This window comes from Malaya genurostris, chromosome 3 (assembly GCF_030247185.1).
Source record: "Malaya genurostris strain Urasoe2022 chromosome 3, Malgen_1.1, whole genome shotgun sequence".
NCBI classification, from domain to species: Eukaryota; Metazoa; Arthropoda; class Insecta; order Diptera; family Culicidae; genus Malaya; species Malaya genurostris.
Genome location: NC_080572.1, coordinates 198409722 through 198428319, shown reverse-complemented (window position 1 = coordinate 198428319; position 18598 = coordinate 198409722). Strand labels below are relative to the sequence as shown.

At 39.3% G+C, this 18598-nt stretch overlaps 1 protein-coding gene across 2 annotated transcripts in view; it reads left to right on the top strand.

Moving 5' to 3' along the window:
* LOC131433679 (UDP-N-acetylglucosamine--peptide N-acetylglucosaminyltransferase 110 kDa subunit) overlaps positions 1 to 18598 on the top strand; it is a 60393-nt gene that overhangs the window by 6394 nt on the left and 35401 nt on the right. For both annotated transcript variants that reach the window (XM_058600202.1, XM_058600203.1), the window contains exons 3-6: positions 8541 to 8751; positions 9120 to 9303; positions 9371 to 9439; positions 15624 to 15820. In XM_058600202.1, coding sequence (XP_058456185.1) covers positions 8541 to 8751; positions 9120 to 9303; positions 9371 to 9439; positions 15624 to 15820 — 661 coding nt within the window. The remainder of the gene's footprint in view (positions 1 to 8540; positions 8752 to 9119; positions 9304 to 9370; positions 9440 to 15623; positions 15821 to 18598) is intronic.

Here is an 18598-nt window from a genome sequence, read left to right as displayed (position 1 = left end):
AGGAATCGGCGAAATAACCCTTTCGGCGAAATGTCTTTCGGCGAAACGGCTTTCGGCGAAATGACCCTGATCCAGTTCCGACAAAATGTCATGGAAACAATACAAGTTACAAAGGAAGCAAACATATGTTTACATTCAGCACATAATGATTTCTTGCCACAATTGACTTTAATGCTTCATGGGATGAGCCAATAACAAACTAATTAGGTTCTAAGTAGTTTTTACTTTTTTACTGTTAGAATAACTGGATATAGGGCAAAATTGAGGAACTTCCATCAGAGGTAGCAAAAATAGACCTCCTGTGTGGTATAAAGCCTCAAAGTTCAAGTCGTTTTCTTATTCGCACTTAGCTTCTTAATACTGGATCTGATTTCGGGAACTGATTTTTGGATTGGATTCTGGAACTGAATTCTGAACCTAATTTCAGATTTAGAACTTACTTTAAGAATTCAATTTCAGAACTTCCAGAATACAGAAATTTAAAACTTAGACTCTGGAACTGATTCCTAGTTCTTGACTAGATTTTAAAATTGAGTTGAGTTTCTTGATTTGTGTTCGGAATTCGAATCCCTGAAACTCGGAATTCGAATACTGAAACAAAATATATAATATAACTTTTAAATTTGAACTCCAAACCTGATTTTATGAACTGAGTTTCTTAATTCAGATTCAGAAATTAGAACCTGCATACTGGAACTAAATTCGGAACTTGAGTTCTGGAACTAGATTTTAGAACTGAATTTAGTTCCTTAATTCAGGTTCGAAATTCAATATCAGAATTCGGTTCTAAAATTAAATTCAAATAAAAAAATGAATTCATTGTAGATGTTAGAAATTTCGCAGTTTTGTTTAAATGGCAAGAACTCGAACTAAAATTTATTGGAATGTTATTTCGGGATTTCACATAATTTTAGCTTACTTACAATTAGTATCTAACCGAGTGCTCGTTGGCTACTGAGTTCTCAACTTGGCAATTTGTACGGTTACTGGTATTCCTATCGAGCTATAGTTAAGGTTACCTGTATAAGTTAAGTTCACTGTTAATGACAATTCTCTTCATACCTGGTAAAGTTACTTCACTTAGCTCGGGCCTACTTCTACGGCAAACGTAATTTATAAATAGAAAAATGGATTGTGTACGATGATAACGGTAATAAATCTCAACGGTGATAAATCAAGTTAACTTATCCAATAAGGTTAACTTCTCCGATCTTCGCACGTGAATATATCTCCGGTTATGACGTTGGATGTCCTGCTGTCAGTCCACTAGTGACACGATTTCTCCGACACGATTACTCCGACATCACTGCGTACGGCGATCGAGGGGCCTACTCCATACATAATATAACACCCCGACCCGTAATACCCGTTATTTCTGGGTTTTACCGACCTCCTGAACGTCCAGAAGGGCTACCTTGATCGCTGGTCTCTGCAGTACTCCCGAATTGGTTTGAACGTCGACTTTGCGTACCTGTCCGTCCACAGCTGTATACGTCTTGACGATGCGGCCTCGTAGCCACCCGTTTCTCACAGATTCGTCGACCACAATAACTAAATCGCCTTCTTCTAGTGGACGCAACTCTGAGAACCATTTGGTCCGCCGAGCGATTGTCGGAAGATACGCCTGGATCCACCTTTTCCAGAACTGGTTTAGAAGATGCTGCATAAGTTTCCAGTTTGTTCTCAGCGAAATTGGTTCATCTATTGGGATTCTGTTGAGGTTGTTGGATCCACTCGAGCTCATGAGGAGAAAACTGTTCGGTGTAACAACATCTTGTTCAGCTCCTTCCAGTGGTACGAATGTTAGAGGATGAGAGTTGATAATCATTTCGACTTCTGCAAGAAGTGTAACCAGCCCTTCGTCGTCTAGTCTTTCGTGATGCGCTAACACTTTGAATGCGTCTTTAACCGAGCGCACCTTTCTTTCCCACACTCCTCCCATGTGCGGGGCAGAAGGTGGATTAAAGTACCATTTCGTATCGGTGTTGGTAAAGGTGGCTGCTATCTCGTGGTTAATTGCCTTAATTTCGTTCGCCAAAATTCGAGCAGCGCCGTGAAAATTTGTGCCGTTGTCGCTGAAAATCTGCTGCGGTGCACCTCTTTTTGCCACGAACCGTCGTATGGCCATTCTACAGGATTCTGTTGATAGCGAATGGACGGCCTCTAAGTGAACAGCGCGTATTGTAAGGCACGTGAAAAGTGCCACCCAGCGTTTGACGTTGCTTCGACCTCGCTTAACGACCAGCGGTCCGAAGTAGTCGAGACCTGTGAATGTAAATGGACGCACGTATGGTTGCACTCGTGCTTGCGGTAATGATGCCATTCTTGGTTCGCCTGGTTTGGCTCGGTACACGCGACACCACATACATTTTTTATCGCTTTTTTCACTACTGAACGCATCTTTGGTATGTAAAATTTCTGGTGCATCTCATTTATAACTGTTTCTGTATTTGCGTGTGCAAACCGCTGATGGAATCGAAGTATGAGCAAATCTGTCACGTGGTTCTCCCTTGGTAGAATCACTGGATTGCGAAAATCGAAACAATAGTACGCCGCTTTGGGGTCGATTCTACTTTCTGAACGGATAATACCATCTTCATCTAGAAAGGGCGATAGACCTCTCAAAGTGCTTGCTTTTCCCAGACGCTGGCGCTGAGCTATGGGTCGCTCTGAGTTTGCTTTCAATAATGAGATTTCATTTGCGTAAGGACCGGCCTGTACCATTCGCCACAGACTTTTCCGCCGAAACGTAGTCTTCATGATTCAGATACACGGTACGGGACTTTGTTAGAACCCTGTTTTTGTAACAGCACTGATTGCGAAAATGTTGGAGGTACGACAGCCGTTTTATTAGATCATCGAAGCGGGAACACTTCGCGAAATCAAACGGTGTTTGATGCGGAATTTCTCGATGAATAAGGGCGGTCCGCAGTTCTTCAGTAGGATCTTTCAATGAGGGCTCAGCTGATGGCCAAAGGTGCTCGGGCGAGTACAAGAACTCGGGGCCGCGATACCAGCAGCTCAGTGGATCGAAGCTTGGACCACTATTCCACTTTGTAGCTTCGTCGGCGATATTCATCCTTGTCGGTACCCAGTGCCAATCGTCAACATTCGTTTCGGTGAGAATTTCGGCAACCCGAAATGCCACGTAAGGGCGATATTTACGAGGGTCTGCTCGTAGCCACGAGAGGACGGTTGAGGAGTCTGACCAGATGAATCGTCTCTTAATGGATAGGGAATGATTTTCTACTATACTCCTCATCAATCTAACGCCGAGCACGGCAGCGTTCAATTCGTTTTTAGGAATAGTCTGCGGTCGGAGCGGAGTTACTTTCGCTTTCGATGCTACCAGGGAACATCTTGGTGTTCGATCCTCAACGATACGAAAGTACGCTACACTGCAGTATGCCATCTCGCTCGCGTCCACGAAAATGTGTAGTTCAAGCGAGTCGTAGCTTCCGGGTGAGTAGTTGTTGAAGTAGCATCTTGATATTCTCACTTGTCGCAACTCGGGAACCAATGTAATCCATCGTCTCCAACTATATAAATCCTTTTTTGTAATGGGATCATCCCATTCAATTCCAGATCTCCACACATCTTGGATGAGTATCTTTCCGTGTATCGTGTAGTTAGATATAAACCCCAGCGGATCGAACAGGCTCATTACGATTTGTAGAACTTGACGTTTTGTAGGAGTAATATCGCCCGTCAGTAAAGGCTGAAGATCCTTGCGAAACTGTGTCGTGAAGCTGAAAACATCATCACTTGGAATCCACGCAATTCCTAACACGCGTTCAGCGTTTGTTGTTTTATCTGCGGTGAAACTTTTAACTGCCTCGTTGTACCTTCCCCCGACCCGTGTGAGGATCGCATCGGAGTTCGACTGCCAGTTTCGTATTTCGAAACCGGCTTGGCTGTGTATCATTTGTACTTCAGTAGCTATCTTAATTATTTCGTCGATAGTATCTCTGCTATCTAAGTAGTCATCGACATACGTGTTATTAACGATTGCTGAAACTGCTAATGGGAATATGGACTCGAATTCCTTCGCGTTTAGATTTTTAACATAATGCGCGGAGCATGGGGAGCATTTCGCTCCGAAGGTTGCTACATCCATGATGTATACATCTGGGGCACATTTTGCATCAGACCGCCATAGAAATCGTTGGGATTGGCGATCTTGTTCTCGTATCAGGAGCTGATGAAACATCTGCCTTATGTCGCCAGTTATCGCGTATTGTTTTTGACGGAAATTACACAGAACTTTTAAAAGTGGGGTCAGCAGGTCTGGTCCTTTTAACAGATTGGAGTTTAAGGATATTCCCTCAACACAAGCAGCCGCATCCCATACGACGCGGATTTTGTTCGGCTTTCTTGGATTGCAAACCACTCCGAGTGGTAGGTACCATACTCTGCGAGAATCACATTCCTGTAGCTCCTTCGCTGACGCTTTATGAGCGTAACCTAGCCTTTGGTATTCCATGATCTGTTCGTGAACCGCCTGCTTCAGTTCCAAATTTGTTTCGAGTCTACGCTCGAGACATTTCAGTCGGCGATTTGCCATCGGATAGCTGTTGGGGAAGTTGATATTATCCGTTTTCCATATTAGTCCCGTCTCAAATCTGCCGGACTCCGTTCGTCTTGTTGTGTCACGAAGTATCTTCCAAGCACGTGTATCTCCCTCCGATTCACGTGGTGTACAATTATTAATACCTAAGTTCTCGACCAGGAAGTAATCTTTCACCATTTCGTTCAACTGTCGTTCTTCAGTACAGGAGCAGATATGAACCAAAACGTGTTGGGTTTCACTGGTTCCGCTTATGCCTCCAAAGATAGTCCATCCCAGGCGAGTTTTTATAGCTACTGGCTCTTTGTCTCGTCTGTATCGGTGATTGAGCGGCAGCTTTAATCGCGCGTTGTCCACTCCAATTAGAATACCTGGACTAGCCCCGGTATAGCTTTGAACGGGAAGCCCCTGTAGATACGGGAATTGCTTCACTAACTCCGGATAGTGCAGACTTTGCCTAGGTAGGTCGAGGCTATCCACGGTGCGTACGTTTCGAAGAGCATATTCCTCATTAGCATTGAAACCTGAGATGTTTAGATGGACTTTTTTTGAAGATGATTCCTTTCTAGTAACGTTACCAGTCCATTGAAGACAGAGCGTGCTTTCGGTCCCATGGAGGTCAAGTTTATCTGCGAGGTCCTTGTCCAGTAACGTCAAATCAGTACCATCGTCTAAAAACGCGAACGTTTCCACTGACTTTCCGTTATTGCGTAGTATGACTGGTAATATTTTGAATAAAGATGATGTACGATGGTTGTGAGTGTATATGATAGCTGGAGAACTGGTTTGAGAATTTATGGTTGGTAGTTCGATCGTATGCAGTAGTTTATGATGCGCTTCTTGACAGCCATTTACACTACAGTGCTGTTTCGTTCTGCATGGCCATCTCCCATGCCCGGTAAGGCATCGTTTACATAGTCCGTTCTGTTCCACGAACTTGATGCGATCTGAGACAGAGTACTTTAGGAATGTGCCACAGTTCCTGATCTTGTGTTCAGTTCTCTGGCATACGTGACATGATTTTAACTTTACGTTCGACGAGCGTGATATAATTTCATTGCTTAATTGTGTGTCGGAATCGTCTTTCGTCGAGTGCGCATTCAGGAAACCGTCCTTTTCTCTTTTCGATCCGCGTCGTGTTATGCTGTCTGGTAAATTGGAAGCACATTCAAGCGGAGAGCTCACTTGGCAGGCTGCTGTTTTAATAGACGATACATAGTTACTAAAGGCTTTCAACGTGCTCTCAGATATCCGTTGACTGTACAATCCCCAGTCCAGTCGCAAACTCGGTGGCAATTTGCCCACGAGTTCAGACAGCAACATCGGGTTCGAAAGGTGGGAATGTAAGTTGGCAGCTTCGATATAAGTTACTAGATTCCTTACTTCCCTGCCGAATATGACTAACGTCTCTAGTTTGTTCACGTTAGGAGGGGGAGCGTTCCGTATTTTCGAAAGCAGACAGTGAACTAATTGTTCCGGTCGACCACACTCATCTCTAAGCGTACTTAATATTTCCGGAATAGCCGATGGAAGAGTGAGAAGGCTTTGAACCTTCTCTCTGGCGCTTCCAACCAAACTTTTTTGCAACCTGGCCAGATTTTCGTCCGGTTGTATTCCACACATGACCGTGGTTGATTCGAATGCGCTCAGAAACATAGGCCACTCCAACGGATCTCCCGCGAATTTAGGTAGATCCCTGCAGACAACGTGACGAGCTGCAAGTTGATGTGGACTAATAACTCCGCCTGCAGGCCAAAGGTATTGTGATGGCTGGGGGTGTGACGTTGATTGTTGGGATGGCATGAAATGATCAAAGCCGTTAACCAGGGGGTTCGAATGCACTGTCATATGATTCATTCCTCTTGCCGGATGCGCGGTTTGTGTCGTTGGAACGTTAACAGTACACTGCGCTGTACGGTCATAATCATTCCCTGCCGTCGAAGGTGGATTCATATTATGTATATTAGAGCTTACCAGATGTTGACGATCGTAAGGCTGATATAAACCAATTCTATCGGGATACCATATGGCATCAGACTTGCGTAAATTCATTTCCATCGGCCGCTGGGTCTCTGACTGGCTCATCGAGGGGTGTGTTCTTGATTGTTCCGCGATACAGGAGATAGGTACAGACCCTAATGCGAACTCATTTACATTATTAGCTAGGTAATATCGATAGTTGTACGTTTCGGGATCTACAGGAATTGATGCTCTTATTCCATTAGGTAAATTTGTCGCTGAAGGCATAAGCTTCGTTAAACCGGTCGGCGGATTCAAGAGGTACTGCTGTTGGTTAGGGATTGTCATTTGATGTGTAGGCATGGTAGCCGTTGTATAAACCGATTGTGTCAGAGGCGGTAAGTTTACTAGCGAGAGCTGTGATTCGGACGAGCATATCGATGAAGCTACACTTATGTGTACTGCTGAGGTAACGGGAGTTGAAGTACAGGAGACAAGTAGATTAGTTCCCTCACTCACTGTGTTTTGCTCTTCTATCCAGCTACTTATATCGAAGCGGCAGACACTGCCACAGTTCTCTACACTATCTTCGTCACTTTCTGCGTCTTCTTTCAGCTGATGTTTTTGTGCCAGATACTCCCTTTCCTTCTGGACCCGCAGATCCAGAATTTTATCTTCTAAAGCCTTTTTTTCTTCCAAGTGTTTCAGGCGAAGTCGAGTGGTTTTCGCTGTTCTACCTGATACAATGGAACCGCAAAGAGGTGAGCAGTTATTGCATTTCCATGATCGATCAGTAACTGAGTCTGCCACACCTGCACAACTAAAGTGCCACCAAGTGCTGCACTTGTCGCAGGCCACCATGTTTTCTTCCTGATCTGGCCGCTCACAGCCTTTACAGTTGAAGGTTACGGAGGGTTGCGTCGTCATCTGGTTAGTAGATGTTGAATCTTCGGCTCCTAAGTCGCTCATCACTCGTAATTTTCGAGATTGTTAGAAATTTCGCAGTTTTGTTTAAATGGCAAGAACTCGAACTAAAATTTATTGGAATGTTATTTCGGGATTTCACATAATTTTAGCTTACTTACAATTAGTATCTAACCGAGTGCTCGTTGGCTACTGAGTTCTCAACTTGGCAATTTGTACGGTTACTGGTATTCCTATCGAGCTATAGTTAAGGTTACCTGTATAAGTTAAGTTCACTGTTAATGACAATTCTCTTCATACCTGGTAAAGTTACTTCACTTAGCTCGGGCCTACTTCTACGGCAAACGTAATTTATAAATAGAAAAATGGATTGTGTACGATGATAACGGTAATAAATCTCAACGGTGATAAATCAAGTTAACTTATCCAATAAGGTTAACTTCTCCGATCTTCGCACGTGAATATATCTCCGGTTATGACGTTGGATGTCCTGCTGTCAGTCCACTAGTGACACGATTTCTCCGACACGATTTCTCCGACACGATTACTCCGACATCACTGCGTACGGCGATCGAGGGGCCTACTCCATACATAATATAACAGCAGAAATAATTTCGTAAACTGAATTCTTGATCGGGATTCCTAACTTGACTTTTACAACTGAATTCTGAGCATGCCCCAGTTTCCGAATAGCTCTTGAATATTTATCCAGAATTAAGATTTTGGTGTAAATAAATATATGATGACAAAAAGGTACTCAACAGTTGTTAATTCGGATTAAATCATCAAATCGGTTCTTTTCAGAACCATTAAAATATTTCCAAAGAACTGTGCAAAGTTTTCCTCCATCGAGTTTGTAAATTTATAAAAATCTCATATGTTCCGCGTTATTTAATTGTGTGATAGAATATGTTTATCGTCAATAAGTCAAACTTGAGTATAGATGCACCGTTATAACTGTGGAAGGGGAATAGTCTTTTTCTTTATGTTTCATCTTCGATTCATCAGTGCATAACGATTAGTATATTGATTCATACAAAAAAATACTAGTGCGTTCCTCCAAATACATAATTTGTTCTCTTCATTGCAGGATTACTAGAGCTAGCTCACCGTGAGTATCAGGCCGTAGACTACGAAAATGCTGAACGTCACTGTATGCAACTTTGGCGTCAAGAAAGTAACAATACTGGCGTCTTGTTACTTCTATCGTCTATTCACTTCCAGTGTCGTCGGTTGGAGAAGTCGGCTCAGTTTTCGACACTAGCAATAAAACAAAACCCACTATTGGCCGAAGCATACAGGTAATATTCTCCTAAATCAAAACTTATGAGGGATTTGGTTTGGACTCAGGTTTTAGTAACCGACTTGAAATTATATAGGAACTGGGGTCTTCTTCGACTAGTGGATTGATTAATTTCATCGTAATACTATCGATTGTTCGAATGTTACACGGCTAGATTCCATTAGAAATCACTGTACCGGATGGACGATTGACGTCTATTTACCGAGACTATGTTTTACATACCATGACAGGCTCACTCCATATTCTCAGAATTGTGAAGTTCACGTTTCTATATGAGACTATTTTCTTTTTTTTCCTTCAATTATGTCCGCAGTTAGATCCTTTCTCTCATTGAGGTATTTTTCTCACTATCTTTTCTATACACAGCAACCTAGGTAATGTATACAAGGAGCGCGGTCAACTGCAGGAAGCCCTAGAAAACTACCGCCATGCAGTACGTTTGAAGCCGGATTTCATCGATGGCTACATTAACCTGGCCGCCGCTTTAGTAGCTGCTCGTGATATGGAACAGGCGGTTCAAGCGTATGTCACCGCACTGCAGTACAATCCGGTATGAAATATACAAAAAAAAACTTTCAGTTCACGTTAATAAGCAATGATTTATTGATGCATTCTAGGATTTGTATTGTGTGAGAAGCGATTTGGGAAATCTTCTGAAGGCATTGGGACGACTGGATGAAGCAAAGGTAGGTTGGATTACTGCTCGGATAGGAGCGTCAGTTATGTTTCTGTTTATTTTCATTTATGATTTGGGTGTGAAAAATGCGAACGAACGATAATCGACTATAATTTACAAGAAACGGTGCTATCGGTATTATCGATCACAATCGATAAATCGCGAACTGAAAGATCGCATATTGTGAACTCGGCTCACCACTTTCGTACACATTATATGAAAAGAGTACCTACTTCCTTCTGATAAAACCGTGACATCCTGAACTCAGACGATGAATGAGGTGATGCAGTTTCAAAACACAGATAGGTAGGTTTTAAATAGTGGTTTACCTTTTTCAGCACGTGTTTTCTGAACCTTATCAGTTTTCAAATACTATTATTTCTTGCGATAGTGTGCGAGACGAGTTCATAATTACCCACGATCTTTCACTATACGGTATCAGGTTGAGTGAAAATTGAATGAATGAGGCAGCAGAATGCAAACGCAGATTAGTTTTGTTTCATTTTCACGCCAAACCTCGCTTTGAGTTTTTCACTAATCATTTTAATTATGTTTCTGAGAAACGAAACCTACGTGCATCGAAAACATCACTGATCGAAGTCTTACCTGAATGATTTCAGTGTATTCCGATGCTTCCAAAACCTAATTTGATTACAGCTTAAACTTATGACATTACGTCTCTGGCTTCGGCAACCAGTCAGTCCAGGCACAAGGTTGATTTTTCCAGTTCCAAGGCGAATGCAGTCACCGCGGGGAAAGCCAACATCGCAAGATCACCAGATCAGACCATCAGCTCTTAATGCATTTCAAATTTATATGACTAAGTTAAGCCTAAGTTGGAGCTGTTGTACGGCTACAGGTAAAGTAACGTGTTTGGCTGACATTGGCTCACACGACAATTTTCATTTCATACTCAATTTAGATGACAGTGTATCGATGCTGCTGAAAGCAAGATAAGACTAAAAAATAGTTATCTATTGTTTGATATCTGTATGATACATTTGAATAGCAGATACTTTTTGGATATTGATTTCGGCAGGATCGATCTCTGATTTAATTTTCAATTGTGTTCTGTCTTTCGATCCAATCATGTCAAAACCAAACATGATATAGCACGTAAAATACTATGCTCTGATAGGTTTCTGTACGATTATTTTTATTTGTTAACACTGAAGATGTGCCCAGGATTCCTGAGTTCTCGCTATCCTATTCGTCGTTCTGGTCAGCCGATTCCATAATCTACAATGTACCTCAGAGATAATTTTGTAACTTCATCGAAAAGTGTGTCATGTATAAGTTATAAAAATTATCACCATAAAAATCTCTTTTTGGATACAGAATTGTCGATATGGATGAATGTTTTAACAATGTCATTAGGCATTTTGAAATTTCAATTCATACTTGTTATAAATAAAACATTCAACCATCGTTGCTGAAAAGTTTAATCTCTTCACTTGGTCGATTAAAAAGATGTCAATATTGTCAAATTGTATAAGTTTTGCTATACGAGCACACTTCAGTCTCGTTTCAATGTCGATGTTGCCCTATGAAGTTCAAAGTTTCAAAACATTTAGTTCGGTTTACTCGATATACTAAGAAATGAGAATTGTTTGTTGACCACGATCATTGCAAAGTTTCGGATCATATATTCCATTGAGTATCCGATTCAATGCACTATAGTAAATAAATGAATAACTAATGGTTGTCGTTGACGGTTCTTTCTGTTGAGATTAAACATCATAACCTGGATCAGCTAAATTTTTATTGAAATAATTGTTACATTTGTTACAGTAATAATTCTGTTTACAGTATAGCACAGCGATGCGGCGGATCATGAAGCAGCGTTTGGCGGAACGGATCTTGTGTGGCAGATTTTTTTTATGCATGCAGTAGATTTAGATTTATAAACTACATATAATATACCTTATATATGTGTTCATATATTTTGATCGATTGAATCATCGACATCTACAGCACTGTATTGAGTAGAGATAGATTTATGATCGAAACATATGATTCATGGTCAGAATATATCAACATTACATAAAAATTATACATATTTTTGCTGATTATTGGAATAGTTTTAAGATTTGTCTTGAACAAGAATATTCTGTTTACTTTATTTTCCGTTTAGGATAAAAAATCACATTGAATTTATTTCCTACAGGATACTCAACTGATTTCTTTTCTTACCCTAATACTATGTTCGCGCTCAATAGTCAAAACATGCTATAATAATCACCCGAAAGGAATAATTGTTATCAAAATAATTCACCTACTGTGCATACTTCGGGATAGTTTTTTGTGCGGACTTGATGGACAGGCACTGCCAAATTTCTCTATTTCTGCGTAACAACTGCACTCCACGCATTAGTTTCTCCGCGAGTTGGAACCTCGCAATATCTCAAACATTTTCAATCAAGTTGGTATCTGGAGATTGTAAGTGCCAGACTATTACCGTGGCGTTACTTTCCTCTTCCCATGTCTTCGCCAGGTAATTCCGGTGTTTAAAATCATAACCCTCCTGAAGCCCACAAAACTTCATATTACTAAACATCTTATGAACCTACTTCCGGAATCCAGGTATTCACGGCATTTTTGGAGGATTTGCCGCACGGTGAAGATCTGATCCGTTGTCGATCGGCCATCAAGGAAGCCGGCTAGATAACTTCCCACGAACTCATTCGTTTTAGGTGATAGGCGACGGAAGATGATCTGGAATAACACTTTGTAGGCGGCATTCGGTAGCTGTTCGATTTCCCAGATCCTGACTATTAATCGGTGCAAACACGTAGCCAACTTTTCTGGGCACATCTTGATGAGTTCAGCTGCGATGTCATCCTTACCAGCTGCTTTGTTGGTTTTAAGTTGGTGCATGGCATCCTTAACTTCCCTCAGTGTGAGAGCTGGATCTTTCCGTCTTCTGCTGCACTGACGTAGTCGTTTCCTCCGTCATCTTGAACCCCAATGCCTACGTTCTCTGCGCCGTTCAGGTGCTCATCGAAGTGCTGCTTCCACCTTTTAATCACCTCACGTCCATCCGTTAAGAGGCTCCCGTCCTTATCCCTGCACATTTCGGCTCACGGTACAGGGCCGTTGCGGGATTTGTTGAGTTTCTTGTAGAATTTCCGTGTTTCTAGAGAGCCGTGCAGCAGGTCCATTTCCTCGCACTCCGCTTCTTCCAGTAGGTAAATGTTTATAAATTTACAATAATAATCTTTATTACTTTGCTATAATTGTTATTTGAAATAACACACATTTCGTCGAAACTAAATAACCAAAATCGTATGTTATTGCAATACTATCCATTTGCTTAAAAATAATTTCATCCACACAGAGAGTTCTCAGATCACACAATCACAATATTTCTCTTTTTATATTTGCAGATTTCTAGTTAACACTGTGGACCCGTAGTTTTTTATAGATTTTCCTCATCATCAAATGTTAAATGGGCGTTTTTGAAATCTGCGTACCTTTCGTGAACCTGACTTTCATTTTGTTCGCAATTTTCCCACTGATATTGAAAGAATTTGATTGTACGATCCAGAGTGTAAATTTAACCTGGCATCCCTTATGTGAACGACATGTGGCTTTTATTGGGGAAACCGGGACTAAACCAGACACTTTTTGTATAACAGGGAGTGTACCTTTCAATATAAAGGATCGTTACGGGTAATTCTATAAATGCTTAATTGGATCGTTACACGTCACATAACCGCAAAACTGATGGCGATTTTGTTTCCATAAAATCCGTTTTTTCCTTTAGCCAATATATACAATAAATTACTAAAAATATTTATTTATTACGCAAAAATATTGATGTTGTCACAAATTATTTCAGATTTGTTTGTTTTACAAAATCTTCTAAATACTAATCGGCTGGTTTTGTGAAATGTCCGTCTATCGTCAAATGATTGAACATGAATTTGGACACCACACGGATGAAATCCTTACCCATTCAACCTCCTGAACCAAACTTTTGTCGATAATTTATGAATAATTAAGTGCAGCCATCTCATCCCAAGAAGTTCGCCAGCAGGCAAGTGTTCTTTGGCGAAACACACTGCAGTAATTGTTGAAAGCAATGGGTCGCTCTTAAATTTCACCCTCAAGAGTAGCACACTAAATTGTCCGCTCTTTGATTGCCTAGAATGGAGTAATGAGCTGGGAGCCAAACTATTGTGATTTGGTAATTTTTTAATGAAAACGAAAAATGGTTCATTCTTATCAATTCTATTAGAGCGATTAGTTCCATTTTTGCGTTGACTATTTGTGAAGCTCGAATCTAATGTGTCGATGTGCTGTGGTGAAGACGTTGTTAAAACATAAGTTTTTTTTATTCAATTATATAATATTTTAAGGCACACTGCTTAAGCTCTAAGATGCCAAGGGCTTAAAACTTAAGTTATCTTGTTCGGGATTGAAGTTCGACTAACCTTTCGAAATTGATAAAAACCATTGATTTCAGTACCTCACGTCGTATTAACAGACGTGATGACAGCTGCCAAATACTATCTGTCAATGAAAGAATTGTTGCAAAAACTTGAAAACTTATTGTATTAGTCGAAGCATGAAGCCTAAGGCATCACAGTGAAACATGATATTTTACCCATCAAGACAACGCTTCTAGTTGCACGATGATTTATTCAAGATTTAAAGCTATTCATTCGTCACCGTTCGCAACTGTTTAATTTTTCAATGCAATTGAAAATAGTAAACTGTTACTGAAAATTCTCTTTTCTTAATGATTTTAACGATTGTCTTTCATGTGTTTCGCGATCCGATCATCAAGCCGTAACAAGTTTGAAACAAAAAGCTATGTTCGTAACAAGGGCTGATTAAAGTTTGGTCTCGTTAGTAGTTAAAATAACAACATTTTATAACTAGTTTCAAAAAAAGTAATAGTTTAGATACGATATGTTAATCAGGGAAGCACATAAATTCCAAAAAGATTTTGTGTTCGAGAGTTTTTTTTAAGTGACGGGGCAAATAACTAGCACTAATGTTTTTTGTTTTGACATTACGCCAAACATATTTTTTAGGGTGCTACACGATCTTTAGTCAAGTCAACATAATGCTGAATAATTCTTTGATTTCTGTTCTACTATGTTCCATTCCGTTAATCAGCAGAAATATTTAATATGTTTAGTATTTATTTTTCGAATAGGAACACTAACAGCATAAACATGTCTGCCATTCAAGAAATCCACCGCAGAACTTCATTTTCCAGCGCATCTCATTGCTTTCTAGAAATTTACTATCGAAGTGATAATACATTGTTTTGTAGATTAGTTCAAAAGTTTAATTATTTCTATAAATTTATAGCTGGTTCGAAGTTTCGTATTGTCAGCATCTACCATACAGTGCAATAATGCAATCCTCAGTATATTCAAATTTATTATTCCTCAATAAATGATAGCTTCAGTGATGAATGTCAGATCTTTATAGTTGACCAACATTCAATCGAAGAGTGCAATTAAGTATGAAGAAATAAAACGTGATTTAGCCGGTTGTGTTATCAAGGTCCGAGCAACTTCGTGAATTCTACAGGATTACCTCACCCATCGTCTACTGTTCTCAATAATTTTGTTGTATCTTGCATACCCCTTCCGTTTTTTTAGGTTTTATTGACTTTTAGTTCTATTCTCTAATCTTTTTGAGAACTTCCTGGAGTAAATTCTATCTGGTGTTTGCTTAATTCTAGTTAGGTATTGGAAGAAAGAGTGACAGTTAGTTACACTAGTTCATCGACTGAATTATATCAACGTGGTGCGTTCATTAGTAGAACCCAAGTCAACTTCATGCGATGTCAACAAGTGTCCGGATTTATATTTCGTCGTTGGTGCCTTTTCTATCATTTCCTCTTTTTAAAATGTGTCGTTTGGAACAAATACTCAATTGATATGAATTATTTGTTCTAACATTGAGTTTGTTTGTTTATCCAATGTCGTCGTTCATACCTTTCTAATGGCTGAATAGAATAAATCGTTACCATTTTCCCATTTTATTTTCTATCGTTTTACCCAAAACAACCAATAAATTTATACTAATCGATGTTTTCTTCTCTATTTCCCGTTTCATTCTGTTCCTATCCCGACCAATCAATTGTGAATGAATCATTTCCACAACCAATCGAAAATCCAATTCCACCAACAAAAATTACGCTCACAAATGTCAATCACCTAAAACTCTAGGCATGCTATCTTAAGGCTATCGAAACCAGACCAGACTTTGCTGTAGCCTGGAGTAATCTGGGATGCGTTTTCAACGCTCAAGGCGAAATCTGGCTCGCCATTCATCACTTCGAGAAAGCTGTAGCATTGGATCCGAACTTCCTGGATGCCTACATCAACCTGGGTAACGTGTTGAAGGAAGCGCGGATCTTCGATCGGTGAGTACATTCAAATTTTTATTTCATTATTAGTCATTATAATGGGACAATAATGTACTCGAAAGAGAATAAAACTGAATATGTTAGGTATTCAATATAATAAGTATTTGGTATGAATATAAATTTATGACATTCTACGACACTGTGAGGTACATTTATCCTATATTCATTAAAAGTTATGGATTTTTCTTTTGTTTGGTTTATGTCAAATAAAGACACTAATGGAAATCAAGGACTATTTTGACCTGAGTAAATTCAATTATAATTCAATTGCTGTGCTAAGAATATCTAAGCTATTTTGTGTAAATTAGACTGCCGTTATGCATCTCTTCTAATGTGCATTTCAAATTTGGTCGTATTATACAACGTGCAACTCTGGAAGCAAAACTCTGATCCGGATGAAATTGAAGAGCAATTAATATGGATCTAGTATTCTTCATATCAAGTCTGATTTGCGAGAAAAATCAATTCTAGAAAATAATATTGCTTTACAAGAACACGCGACCATATTTTGAATTTGATGAACTGAAATAATTGACTCTCAGTCTTTCGGTTGCGATGCATAGTAATTGTGTGTGGAAAAGATAGAAAAAATGCATAAAGATGTTTACTTGTAATTATTGATCTCAAACCAAAGACAATCTTGATGAAATTTTACAGCTTTCTGCGAGAATCAAAATAAGTTCCAAATCCAAGGCAAATACGAATCGACAATAATCGTCCAGACCTAGCAAATTTAAGAATAGTGTATAAAATTTTGATGGTTTCGATACACGATTAATGCGCGCTATGTGAAACTAAACTAAACTGAAAAGCTAGTTTAGCTGGCAGCAATAGAATCATAATTGTACCTCCGCGATAGATTTAAAATTTTTCACTAATAATAGCAATATCAGCCCTTTTCACAATACTTACTCCGACGACTTCAATTCCGGAAATCATAAGGATGTTTTTTTTCAAATCGGTTCTATGGTATCTACATTATTGCAATTTGAAGTATCTTTTTTGCCAACTTGGAGATTCAACGCATAACGCCAGAGTTGGAGATTCATCGTATAAGACGATGGTCTTACAACCCAGTTGGCGTACGTTGGGTTACCGACCGTGAAGGATTATTAGTAACATCATAAAGATATTAAAATTCAAAGAGATTAGAATTTCAATTTACTAATTGCTACAATAAATTATCATATTTTGCATTTCTCTCTAGTATTGCATTTCTCTATAGTAAGGTAATAGAAATGCTAGAAAATCCGACTTTTTAACGGAGCTCCGGAGATTCCTAGTGCTGTATACCATTTTGTTCGGTTCGAGGAGATCTTAAAATGCATGTGTGTTCACTTTTTTTACTGCTCAATTTTCTCGCATAGGCTAAACCGATTTCTACGAGTTCAGGTTTGTTTGAAAGCTACTGTTGGGTCATTGCTGAAGTTTGAAGTTCAAATTAATGACAATTCTAGTTCTAGAGACATAAGGGTGTGAGTAACTTAAACGATTTTCTGCCCTTTTTCGCTTTTAGCCTTTATCATATAGAAAGGTTAGGCAATCACTGTGAAAACCGAATTTTGAACTGAGGCTTGGAGGATCATTCCACTCAGTTCGTCGAGTACGCAAAATGCCTGCATGTGTGTATGTGTGTGTATTTATTGTGAAACATTTTTTTTGCACGCACTTTTTTCGGAAATGGCTGAACCGATTTTCATGAACCTAGATTCAAATGAAAGGTCTTGTAGTCTCATAGAAAGCTCCAGATTTTTATTCGAATCCGTCTTCCGGTTCCGGAATTACAGGGTAATATGAGCAAAAAAATTTCTCAGAGACGACTGAACCGATTCTTACAAACTTAGATTCAACTGAAAGGTATAATTATCCCATACAAAGTTCCTGAATTTCGTTTCGATCCGACTTCCGGAATTGCAGGGTGATTAGTGAAAAAATACTATTTCAAATTACTTCCTCATTTTTATCAGAGATGGCATGACTGATTTTAACAGTCTTAGGTATCAAATGAAAGGAATCATAGTCCCAAATAAACCTTCTAAATTTGATCCGGATCTGACTTCTGGTTCCAGAATTATAGGGTAAAATATGTTAAAAATTTGATATCCTCACTTGAAGCGGCGAAATAAAATTAATTTGGCCTCGTAACTACTCCAATCGGTTATATATCCAAAATGGATCATCTGGATCCGACTTCTGGGACCGGAATTACATGTTGAAGATTGTTAAAATATGTATACCGTCACTTAGAAAAGCGGCGAAATAAAAATAACGTAAAATAATGTCTAAACTCATCTCAAAACAATTCGAATCGGTAGTTATTGTCAGTCAATTTAATTTCGGCCTTTCTAGTTCCCGGTTTTCGATTAACGACCGAAGAATGTATCCATAGACTCAACATTGGATCCCAGTCCCAGTTTATGAACAATTCTTTTTGGTTTTTTCAAGAATTAAAGGAAATTATTTTATAGAATGCCAAACATTTGTATATGGGAATATGTGAGATATGAGAAAGACATCATTACAATACTAGGGGGATTAAAACAGTTTTTTTTTGTATTTTTACTAAATTCACTAAAATTTTATGCAAATTTTTACCCGAATCAATCTAAATGAATTTGTATCAAAAATGAGCCCAAATTCGTGTCAAAAATGATCTTAATAAAAAAAGGCAAAAAAGGTTTTAATGAGACTGTGTCAATTACAAGAGAAAAGGCATTACCACACCCTAGGTAGGTTAAGAATAGGTTTTTTTTTCGATAGTTCATTTAAGTTCAA